General features: G+C 41.6%; 1 protein-coding gene across 1 annotated transcript in view; it reads left to right on the top strand.

Moving 5' to 3' along the window:
* Positions 1-12,541, top strand: part of ATP6V1H (ATPase H+ transporting V1 subunit H) — a 32,728-nt gene that overhangs the window by 10,991 nt on the left and 9,196 nt on the right. The window contains exons 5-9 of the mRNA XM_079983354.1: positions 894-1,007; positions 2,456-2,560; positions 3,454-3,495; positions 10,221-10,318; positions 11,875-12,067. Of these exons, the coding sequence (XP_079839480.1) occupies positions 894-1,007; positions 2,456-2,560; positions 3,454-3,495; positions 10,221-10,318; positions 11,875-12,067 (552 nt within the window). The remainder of the gene's footprint in view (positions 1-893; positions 1,008-2,455; positions 2,561-3,453; positions 3,496-10,220; positions 10,319-11,874; positions 12,068-12,541) is intronic.

The raw sequence follows: 12,541 nt of genomic DNA, 5'->3' as shown, positions 1-12,541 counted from the left end.
AGCTGAAATTTACTGCATGATATTCATTGAAAGAGAATTATTTGAAAATGTTTCATAGGTGGTATTTAACTCTGAGTAGGTTGGCTAAGATTTATAAAACAGAATCAGATACGTTTTGGAAGTATCTTTTTTCACATGTGGACATGTAAAAAGGTAAAAGTATATTGGGAAATGATTTATAATGAATTGGAAGAAAATGTTTAAAACTACTCCCCTCCCCCCCAAAAAAAACCCTAGTCCTGTTTGACATAAATTCCTAGGTGTTCCTAGGTTATTTATGTATGCAACAACTCCGGCCTGTGTTTTGTTAGCCCCAAAATGGAAAGTGAGCAAGATCCCAACTAAAGAGCTCTGGCAACTTAAGTTGACAGAATATGCAGAACTTGCAGATTTAACACACAGAATAAGAAAGCAAGAAGAACATATATTTTAAAAAGAGTGGAAAACATTTATTGATTTTTTGGAAAATAACTGTATACAGCTGAGAACGCCGGCAGCACTAAGATAAATTCAACAGAGTAAATAATTTTTGATGGATCTAAAAGTGGAAAACTGATTTGAATGGTTATAGTAAAATATGCAGGAATGTATAATACGTAAAATGAACCATGGAAGGAGAAGGGAAGTCAATTAATATTTTAAAGTTTGTAAAATGCTTATTTTGAAATGTAAAATTGAAAACTTAATAAAAATTATTATTTAAAAAATACAGTGTACATATGCAAGTGAAAACAATCCATACAGAATAGAACTATGTTTATATAGAACTATGTTTCAACTATGTTTGTGAAATTAAGCATCAAGAATCTCAGCTGATCTCCAAGTGCCCCAAGGATAAAACTGTCTCCGTCTGTTTTCTAACTGTGTTTCCTTTCCATTTATGCTGCTTGCAGGAAAACCACCAACGTGTTAGTATTTTCTTTGACTATGCAAAACGCGGCAAGAACACTGCATGGTCCTATTTCCTTCCAATGTTGAATCGTCAAGATCTTTTCACTGTGCACATGGTAAGCTTTCCGATCAGCCAAATAGCCTGGGTTGAGCGGGGACCTTTGGTTGCAAAACTTGGGACAGATTTATTAGACCTTCAATATCAATGTCCTGTCAGTACTTTATAATTAAGGGTTATATAAATTGTCCATTAACAACACAACAGCCTTATTTAAAGTATGGTATTTAAGTTTTCCATGGAAGGAAGCCATTCCTAGCAGTATTCCTGCATTATCTGACTATAAAATTTTCAGAGACCAAGCCAGAGTACAATATGGACATGCTGTATGACCCATCAGTGTCACCTTGTTTGAAGTGTTGATTTAAACAGGACCAGGGTAAAGGACTTAGTTTTACATGAACATTATTAGATTTAGCTGTAATGCTCAACCTCTCTCTTTCCCCAAACCTTTAGAATGGGACAGTTCATAAATATAAACTAATAACTAGGTTTTCTTTCTTTTTAAACTGCTAGCCTTTTCTTCTAATGCCCCTTTTCACCCCTCTCTTTCATGCTGTTGCTCCTCAGGTTGGCAAGAGGCTCCAAATGTTTAGCTAATCAAAAGCCAGCAATAAAATACATTTTAAGGCAGTCATATATTATTATCAGTAAAGAGCTTGAGAGATGATGTGATAGAGGGGTTATGTTATTTGATTGTCTTGTCACAAGAGTCTTGTGGCTCTTGAAGACCAACAAATTTACTATGGCATAAGTGTTTATGAACTGTAGCCCTCTTCTTTGGATGCAACTAACCTTCTTGGATTGTAATGCTCCTGTTTAAAAGGTATTAATATTTAGGAACATAGAAAACTGCCCTATACAAAGTCAGACTGCTGGTCCATCCAGCATAGTAAAAAGGTAAAAGGTAAAGGACCCCTGGATGGTTAAGTCCAGGCAAAAGCGACTATGGGGTTGTGGTGCTCATCTGCTTTCAGGCCAAGGGAGCCAGTGTTTGTCCACAGCTAGGTTTCTGGTTCATGTGGCCAGCATGACTAAACTGCTTCTGGCGCAACAGAACACCATGACGGAAACCAGAGCACATGGAAACGCCATTTACTTTCCTGCTGCAGCAGTACCTATTTATCTACTTGCACGGGCGTGCTTTTGAACTGCTAGGTTGGCAGGAGCTGGGAAAGAGCAACGGGAACTCACCCCGTCGTGAGGATTTGAACATCCAACCTTCTGGTCAGCAAGCCCAAGAGGTTCAGTGGTTTAGACCACAGCGCCACCCGCAGCCCTAGCTTAGTACTGTCTTGACATTGACTGCCAGTGGTTCTCTAGTGTTTCAAAAGAATCTTTCCCATCTCTGCTTTGATATGTAGGAAGTTGAACACAGGATCTTCTACATGCAAGGTGTATGTGCTACCGCTGAACAGTGGCTCCCCTGCTGTATCCATTGATGATGTTATTGCAAAATCTATGATAATATGTGTCTGAGTTTATGTTTTCTGCACTTTCTTTCAGGCAGCCAGAATTATTGCCAAGCTAGCAGCTTGGGGAAGAGAACTGATGGAAGGCAGCGATTTAAATTATTATTTCAATTGGATAAAGACCCAGCTTAGTTCACAGGTAATTATATTATAGTCTAGTGCAGCTCCCCTTGGCCAACAGCTGGGGATGATGATAGTTATACGGCAAAACACTTGGAGGTCACCAGGTTGGGATCTGGTGATATTGCAGTGTTTATAAACAGGTATATTTGGCAGATCTACAAATTCGACTATTTGTATTTAATCATGATTTAAGCTCATGCTGCACGACAAACTTCTCCTGTGCAAGCCCCAATGAGCTCTTAAATTCAAATCAGTAAATGCATTTAAATCTGAATAATGTCCTTTACCTGATTTTTGTGAGTAGTAGTGTGTGGGGAATTGTACATACTAAGTTATTGGAACTTTTTCCTACAGTGTGTATTACAGTGGCCAGGCTCTCGGAGCAGGATATATTTTGGCTGCTTTGTGTGCTACCAGATATATATTGAGGGAGCTAAATTCCCTATTACATGTATTTTATTGAAACACTCGGCCAATTAAGCATTTTTCAAGTTCATTAATGTAAGAGGATTAAATACTTCAAATGTGCAGAATATCTAAATGTACTGAAGCATAGCAATGTACAGAAAATGCTAATTACTTGGCTTGAACTGTTGGTACTTTGTGGCTATGCTCCGAGTCAAATGTGGGAAGTGCTGAAAGAGAATAAAGTATTTCCCCTTTTGGATAGTGGGAGCAAATGTGCCATGGCCAACCATTTGGAAGCAGAATAGGAGTCACCTCAGATGTGTGACTAACTGCCACCCTTGTGAGCAATATTTAGGGGATGGTCGGAAATTTATTTCCAATTCAGTCACACATAGGAAAATAAATATATGTATATATCTCATTAGGCTATATGTGTAGATTTGTACATAAGGGCTGTCTTGTTGCGAATCTTTAAATGTAACTTTCTCCTTTCCATGCTAGAAACTACGCAGCAGTGGTAGTGCTAATGATCCTGGAACAGATGTAAGTATCTCTGCATAACTTGTTAATCTTTCTCTTGATACAGTGGGCTAGTTCCACTCAAATTAGTGGGAGATGTTGGCCCCGACTACCATGTCCCATTGATTTCAAAGGAACTAAAGCATGACTAACTTAAACTGCAGTCCTAACTCCACATATCTTGGAGTGTGCCCCGTGGACTTCATCGGACTTACTTCTGCATAGACATCATTAGGATTGCACTGTTTGTCTGGATCCAGCCCAGAGTATTGTTTCTTGTGGGACACTGATGCTAGGAAGGCTCGTCTATTAACCTGGGTTGAAATGTATTTTCCAAATATATTAATTTAGAAGATTTGTACTCTCAACGCAGTTTACAAACAATGGGTGATACCCATAAACTCATAGTTCACTGGGACGTGCACACCAACCCACAATTCAACAGCCCTTAGTTTTCTGGCTGATGCACCTCTTTGGTTCTACAGTCCTAGGGCAGCTGGCACTTGGAGCAGAATGTTTTCTGGGAGGGAAGGATCCATGCAGCTGTTCCATCTCTGACCAATAGATTGGTCTTCCCCATGCTGTGATGTTCTTCCTGGGAGGCCGGGCAATGGGTTTCAGCTTCCCAAGGACCTTTGACTCTCTGGCCAATAAAGCAATAGAGACTTTGAATAATAGTTCAAATCAGCTTCTGAGTCTGAGGTTTCTTCCCAGGATCTCTCTGTCTTGTAAATCTCTGCAGCCAGCTCCTCGATCATCTACAGCTGGGATGAGGAGCTTGTGGTCCTCCCAGATGTTGCTGGATTCCAACTTCATCAACCCCAGTCAGATGTGATTTATAATCTAGCAACATCTGGAGGGCCACCAGTTTTCTGTCTTGGATTTATGGCACGATTGTTTTCAGGGTGATCCTAAGCATGTGGCACTGTCAGATCCCACAGGAATATTATCCATCTTTGGACAATCACTACGATATGATGGCATTGAATGGGTGAAACTATACGTGCAATAATATTTTATCCTTTATTAAGATCTTATTTGTTTAGCTTATATTTTGATAAGAGAGCAGTCCCACAGTTGTGGAGTGGTTGTTTTTAAAGTAATGAAACCAGGTATAGGTTTGGCTCAGTCTCTGGGTATCTGTACTGTAAAACTGCAACCTGTGACCCCAGCCTCGCCCAGCCTGTTGAGCTTTCGCAGGTTGCTATTCTGTTGTTGATGATATTGCAGGAAGTTTTTGTGAGATTTGATCTGGAGAAGACAGTTCTGTAGTTAACAAAAATAAAACAAGTGTTTCTTATCCATTGGCACAGTAAATTTGGAGGGGGAATAGAGCTCTGCAGAGAACATTGTCGTGCTAAAAATTACTCTCTCCATTTCCTTCTGTGAATACTTGTTAGGTACGTTAATATTATAATTCTCACGGATTAGCAGTCCATTAAGCTGCAGATGCTTCAGAAAGCAATTGCAAAATGTCATTTATCTCAAAAGCTGTACTGCTCAGTATTGCCACTTGATGTCTCTAAGAAATAAAAACATTCCTAACAATTCAGGCTATACCAAATGTTCTTGGAATCAGAAATGTAATCAGGTGTAATATTTATTATCAGTAGGGACTCATGTAATAGCTGTGCAGTTATCCTGGGGCACAGGGTTGAAGGGAGGGAATAACTGAATGTTTAAAACAATAGTACTCAGCTTCCAAAATGGGTAAAAGGAAGCTGATTTTAACTCAATTTCCTGTTCAACTTATTTAAATGAATACTGAGTCAACTTAAGTCTTTCTTTGACAGTTGACAATCTGAGGGGTTTTGGAGTTGATGTGCACCTCAAATGACCAGGCAACTCTACGAAACTCACAGGGTGACCTTGGGCTAGTGACTGCCTCTCAGCCTGGCCTACTTCATAAGCTTGTTGTGGGGATTAAATGAGGAGAGGGAGAACCATGTATACCACTTTGAGCTCCTTGGAGAAAAAGCAGGGATATAAATGCAGTAAATAAGCAACTCTTTGCATTCCTTCAGTTTAGCTTGAGGTTTTATTTCATAGAAGCAGTTTATGGAGATTAACCTGAGATAAATGAGCAGCTATGGAGATGTATTAAAAACACAATTTCTGCTGCACTTAATTTGCATATGGTTGGATGTAATTAAACATAATTTATTTTTTTTTGTAAATGTGGCACCTGCAATACTATACTATGTGTTGAAGGGTTTGGGGAAAAGATTGGTGAACTCTCAGCTATGGATTAGCTTGAAAATCCTTTATTTATTTGTTTAAAATGTATTTTCTGCCTTCCATAAGGATCCTGAGGGTCTGTTTTATAGGAAAATAAATAAAAACAAATGCAAGGAGGGTCAAAAAATCTGAAAAGGTTACTCACTTTTATTTTTTTTTTTGTGATGGCAGCTTTCTTAGATGTTACAGCTTTTTGTTAAAAAAAAACCTGTTTACAAGGCTTGCTGCCAAGCCAAGGCGTGTTCCTGAGACAGTTCTATCCAGAACAGTTGAGCAAGACAAAGGGAATGATTTGAAATTCTCACTACTTCCATAGTGGTCCAGGTCTCTTAGGATTTGTGTGCTTGGGAATCATGAATGGAAAAGCATGGAAGGTTGGACTCCTCATGCTAGTCTGATGTGCCACCCAAGAGTTTTAAGTGTTATCTGAAGGCAGCCCTGTATCGGGAAGTTTTTAATATTGACAGTCTACTAGTTATGAGGAAAAGTAAGGGGGCTATATCTGGTTGGAGCTTTTGATCCTATTTCCATATGTGTTTTGTATGGATAATAAAGAATGGTGAGAATACTACCAGTGATTTTGGTTTTCTGCTATTTGCTGATGCAATACAGGAAGGATGGTGGTTTCGGTGATTTGGGGTTATTTATGACTTTGCTTAGGGGATGCGGGTGGCACTGTGCTCTAACCCACTGAGCCTTGGGCTTGCCCGAAGTTTGGCGGTTCGAATCCCCGCGATGGGGTGAGCTCCCGTTGCTCGGTCCCAGTTCCTGCCAACCAAGCAGTTCAAAAGCATGTCAAAGTGCAAGTTGATAAATAGGTACCGCTCCAGCGGGAAGATAAACGGCGTTTCCGTGCACTGCTGTGGTGCACCAGAAGCGGCTTAGTCATGCTGGCCACATGACCAGGAAGCTGTACACTGGCTCCCTCGGCCAGTAAAGTGAGATGAGTGCTGCAACCCCAGAGTCGTCCTGGACCTCTTTATAACTTTGCTTTAAATAGGAGCATTTTTTGAGGTGTAAAGAAAATTGAACCCTGTTGGTCTTATTCACATGCATTTTCAAACTTTGAATCTAAGTGTAGAGAAGGAAATAATAATAATAATAATAATAATAATAATAATTTATTTACACCCCGCCGCCCATCTGGCTGGGCTTCCCCAGCCACTCTGGGTGGCTTCCAACAAAATATTAAAATACAGTATCCATCAAAAATTGAAAGCTTCCCTAAACAGGGCTGCCTTCAGATGTCTTCTAAAAGCCTGGTAGTTGTTGTTCTCTTTGCATCTGGTGGGAGGGCATTCCACAGGGCGGGTACCACTACCGAGAAGGCCCTCTGCCTGGTTCCCTGTAACTTGGCTTCTCACGGTGAGGGAACTGCCAGAAGGCCCTCTGTGCTGGACCTCGGTGTCCAGGTAGAACGATGGGGGTAGAGACGCTCCTTCAGGTATACAGAAAAGCATGTATCCTTTACATTGAGATAATGTATCATCTTCTTTTTAATAAGTTTTTTTATTAAAGTTTTTCACAATGCAGAGATAACATACCTATTAGAGATAACATACCTTCTGTCGTGTTTACATAGGTTAAGAAGCAGTTCTTCAGCTTCCTAGCTACTGTATTCATAGCAGAATAAACATTGATTACTGTATATTGTGTGATTCTTTTTCTCTGAAAATGTCATGGCTGCTCGCTGCAAGTTCAGGGACGACTTTGAAAAGAGAGTAGGAGTTTGAATTGTGCTGTAAAACAATGCAGTTCTGTAACTGCTTTGATGCAGTTTGACAACGCAGTTGAAGCCTTACAAATTTGCCCCGGGTTCCATAGTTGGTTGGATACAAGTTTGGAATAGAGGCGATGCTTTCAAATGAACACATAATCTATTGAATTACAGGTCCTTGGATTCCTGTTGTTATTGTTTTATATAATGTTGTTGAAGTAACCTGACAGTGAACTGCATTCAGTAGTAGCTTGGGCTAATGTTTATTTGTTTCTGTTCCATTTCATTTATATTCTTTGAAATGTTGTTACTCAGATATTGTTCTGAAAAGACTGACTTTGCTCTGTGTCAGAGATGGGCAACCTCTTTTTTTTTTCTATCATGGGCTGCATTGCCCTGTGGATAATCTGTCAGGGATCCCAGGCCAGTTGGGGTGGAGCCAAAGCTGATGTTGGGTGAAGCGATGGATTTAACTCATTTGGAATGAAGGCTGCCCTGCTTCAGTTTCCCCTGTGGCTGCCTCTGATTAGAATTCTCTATCCTAACAAGGCAAATTCAGAAGTAAGCCCCACTGGGGTTGGTGCAGTTATTCTCAATTAAGTATATAGAAGGGATTTCGTTAGCACAACAGACCAATAGAGCTATGTTTCTAGAAAGCAAGGTACCGTATTTTTCGCCCTATAGGACGTACTTTTTCCTCTCCAAAAATGAAGGGGAAATGTGTGTGCGTCCTATGGGGCGAATGCAGGCTTTCGCTGAAGCCTGGAGAGTGAGAGGGGTCGGTGAGTACCGACCCCTCTCGCTCTCCAGGCTACAGGAAGCTATCCGCAAGCCTTGCAAGCCCGGCGGGAGGTCCCGCGGGCTCGCAAGGCTTGCGGGCAGCAGCCTGCAGCCCAAAAGCTCAGGGGACAGCGGGGAGGCGGAGCGCCGCCACCCCGCTATTCCCCGACCTGATCTGGAGGCTGGCGGGGGGGGAGAGAAGAAAGCTTGCTTCTCCCCCCCCCAGCCCCACAAGCTCGGGGGACAGCGGGGAGGCGGAGCGCTGCCACCCTGCTATTCCCCGACCTGATCTGGAGGCTGGCGGGGGGGGGGAGAAGAAAGCTTGCTTCTCCCCCCCCACCAGCCCCACAAGCTCAGGGGACAGCGGGGAGGCGGAGCGCTGCCACCCTGCTATTCCCCGACCTGATCTGGAGGCTGGCGGGGGAGAGAAGCAAGCTTGCTTCTCCCCATCGCCAGCCCTTAAGCTCAGGGGACAGCGGGGCAAGCCGCTGCCCCACGGAGGCTAGAGAGGCTGTCCCTGAAGGCAGAAGAGGGAGACGGAGCACTCTGTCTCCCTCTTCTAGCTTGGGGATGGCTGCGCAAACCTGGGGGGGAAATAAAATTTTTTTCCTTGATTTCCCCCCCCCAAAAAAAACTAGGTGCGTCCTATAGGGCGAAATATACGGTACTTTCTTTTGGACTCGGGGAGAGGGATAGCCACTGTGGTGCTCTCTAGATGCTGTTGGCCTACAACTCCCATCAGCCACAGCCACTGTGGCCAGTGGTCAGGGGTGATAGGAGTTGTAGTCCATCAACATCTGTAGGACACCAGGTTCTGAGTGCTACATACAGTGGTGCCTTGTTCTCAAACTTAATCCGTTCTGGAAGTCCGTTCCAAAACCAAGGCACACTTTTCCATAGAAAGTAATGCAAAGTGGATTAATCTGTTCCAGACGTTTAAAAACAACCCCTAAAACAGCAGTTTAACATGAATTTTACTATTTAATGAGACCATTGATCCATAAAATGAAAGCAATAATCAATGTACTGCAGTCACACAATCAATCAATCAATCAGTAGCTCAACTGGGTTCCACACAGTCACAAAAACAAAAGAGCTGCAAAAACAAAATACGGTAAATAGTAAAAACAGACAGACCTCAGCATAACACTCAGAATGGAAGTGTGGCACTCAAAACAGAAGTGTGGCACTCAAAACTGAGGATGTTCGGCTTCCCAAAGAAGTTCGCAAACCAGATACTTCCGGGTTTGCAGTGTTTGAGTTCCAAGTTGTTTGAGTACCAAGGCATTTAAGAACCAAGGTACCACTGCACACACATGCAAACACAACAGAAGCCTACCAAATTGTTCTCAAACAGCTGAGTGGGGGAAAGCCACACAACCAAAAATATATATAACAAATAATTATCCAAGAAAATAATTGCCACTTATAGTTGTTCTGAAACTATATAGGAAGAGGTGGGAAACTTTTCTAAAAGCTAGGGAAAATGAGGGAATTTTAAAAGGAAGGAAGGAACTCTGAAGGAATTGAAAAATAGGGGAACTTTAGGAGGACACTGGTTCCCCGTGTACTGACCATTTGCTGTATTTTTCATTAAGCATCTAATAAAAGACCTACTTGGGAGCACAGGGGAAATATGGAAATCAGGCAGAATATGTTAACAATAACATTATGCCCTTGTTCAGTGTTGGCTAGGTTTTTGCTGTTGAAGTGTGGGATCTCACAGCTACCTAAGTGAGAGCCCTGGTAAATAAACTGATTATTGACTTGATAATTTGAATTTGATTCTGTCTAAGGACACTTAACTAGCACTGTGGCATGAATGTTGTTAGTCTTAGTGACTAAACACAACTTTGGAATAACAACAGGCACTGATGGCAGTGGGCTGGCTTTTGTTACAGTAAAAGAGACAGTGATAATTGGAGACTTCTCAGTTGTTCTCACACTTACCTATTTCCAGTGCAACAACAGGCTATATGTATTTTTTGTAATGGTGTATTCTTCTTTCATGTAGAGTTCGCAATATGTCCAGTGTGTTGCCGGGTGCTTGCAGTTGATGCTCAGGGTCAATGAATACCGTTTTGCATGGGTCGAATCAGATGGAGTTAGTTGGTGAGTATTTGTTGTACAGAAAAAGATGAGCTTCTAGTATATCCATGATGAAAGTGTTTTCCTCCTGACTTATGCATTCTGTTGAGCTCTTAAAAGAGTCCTTAGGATAAGTTTGCAGATCTAAAAGTGTTGTACAGTCGTACCTTGGATCCCGAATGCCTTGGCTCCTGAGCAAATCGGATCCCAAACGAACAAAACGCGGAAGTGAGTGTTCTGGTTTTCAAATGATTTTTGGAAGCTGAACATCTGGCGTGGCTTCTGCAGCTTATGATTGGCTGCAGGACGATCCTGCAGCCAACTGGAAGCTGTGCTTTGGTTTCCGAACATTTTGGAAGTCTAACGGACTTCTGGAATGGATTCCATTCGGCTTCCATGGTATGACTGTAGTTCTATTTCCTAGATAATTCTTGGTATTGTTCTGTGAGCCGACTGGATTCTTTCACAAAATTCTGTTTACTTTCCAAATAAGTCCCTTGATGAGAGTCCATGATATTTTTAAAGAACACTTTGTTTGCACAGTACATATAACTTCAGTTGCCGCAATTGTGTATGTAGTATGGACTTCTGTAACTTTGCTCAAGAATGCATGTAGATGTTTAGGAGTGATGGATAATATAGCTGGGCTTCTGAAAAGCCTTTGATACAGTCCGTAACCATAGCTACTGAGTAAACTTAGCAGTCATGCGATAGAAAGACTGATTCTATTCTGAGAGACAAGGAAAATCTGTGGCTCTTGGGAAGTTGTTGAATTCCAATTCCTCAGCCAACATGGCTAGTGGTTTGGGATGGTGGCCATATGGAGGGTGAAATGTTAGCAAACCCTATTCCAAAAGTTCCCTTAACTATGCTCAGAGATGCAGTGGTAAATTTTGAAGTTTTATCACAGCAGCCCATATACAGGCCCCAAGGAAATTTCAAAAATTCTGGCAGCATAATTTGTAGTTTTATTAGGGCTAGCATGACTGTAATTTCATTGTTTTGCGATAGCAAGCACCATTATATACATCAGTGTATACAGGTTCAGATTTCAAACACATTCCACTTTAACAAAATATCTTAAGCCAGTTAAAATGTAACCTTTAGCTTTCACTTAGAAATGCAAACCATCTTGTAAAGAATTGTTACCATTTGAACTGTTGTGAAGTAGGAACTTTGTCAAAGAAAAGGAAGGCAATACCAGGCTCTGCTTGATTATTTCTCTCATTTCGAGACTTCCTCTGTATTCTCATTTGTCACAAAACAACAACAACAACAACAACAGTGAAACCCTGCAATCTCAGTATTGCCTTGTTCATTTGCTGGAGCAAGGAGGGTCCATCAGATACCCTGTTGTTCCAGCAGATGATTTCACCTCTGCTGTGGATAAAGTAATTGAGCTTTGCTCCCTTGCTCCCTCCTCTACTCTACTCTACCCTACCCTACCCTATCCCTGTCAGACTAAATTGCATTCTATTGTTTGGCTGTTTAGTGTTTGCTAATTTGTTTACATTCTGAATTATAGGATAGTGAGCAGCTGCCTAATGGTATGTTTCTTATGCTTTATCCCTGCTCTCTAGTATCATGGGAGTATTGAGTAACAAATGCGGTTTCCAGCTTCAGTATCAGATGATTTTCTCTATTTGGCTGCTGGCATTCAGTCCTCAAATGTGTGAATATTTGCGGCGTTATAATATTGTCCCAGTCCTGTCTGACATCCTTCAGGAGTCTGTAAAAGAGAAAGTCACTAGGATCATTCTTGCAGCATTTCGGGTGAGTGAAGTATGTAGACTACAAATTCTTTATACCGGGGTGGGGGGCTTTAGGTCTGGGGGCCAAATGCAGCCCTCTGTGGCTCTCTGGACTTTCCTCAGGCCACATTTTCCACTGGCACTACCTCACACCCTCCTTGACTGTTTTTGCCCGACAAAAGTTTGCTCTTGAAGACTGAAAATGCCTTCTGCTTTCCTAGATATAAGAGGTGTGTATACAGAAACTAGCTATTGTGCAAAGGTAAAAATTTACATTCAGCAGTCCATCCACATGAAACTAGGATGATGTCTGAACACTCCTCAGTATGCTATGTCATCATCTTGATACGGAACTGTAAAGATGCTAGCAAAATGTGGTAGGAAATGACAGTAGGGTCAGTCAAAATATAGAGGGAGTCCCACTTCACAGAGAATTCCATCACTACCTTTTTAATTCATGGCTATCAGGGTCTGACACCGTTTTGTTTTGTTTTTC

This window comes from Podarcis cretensis (genome assembly GCF_951804945.1).
Source record: "Podarcis cretensis genome assembly, chromosome: 7".
In the NCBI taxonomy this organism is placed as follows: Eukaryota; Metazoa; Chordata; class Lepidosauria; order Squamata; family Lacertidae; genus Podarcis; species Podarcis cretensis.
This window is presented reverse-complemented; position numbering and strand designations above follow the sequence as displayed.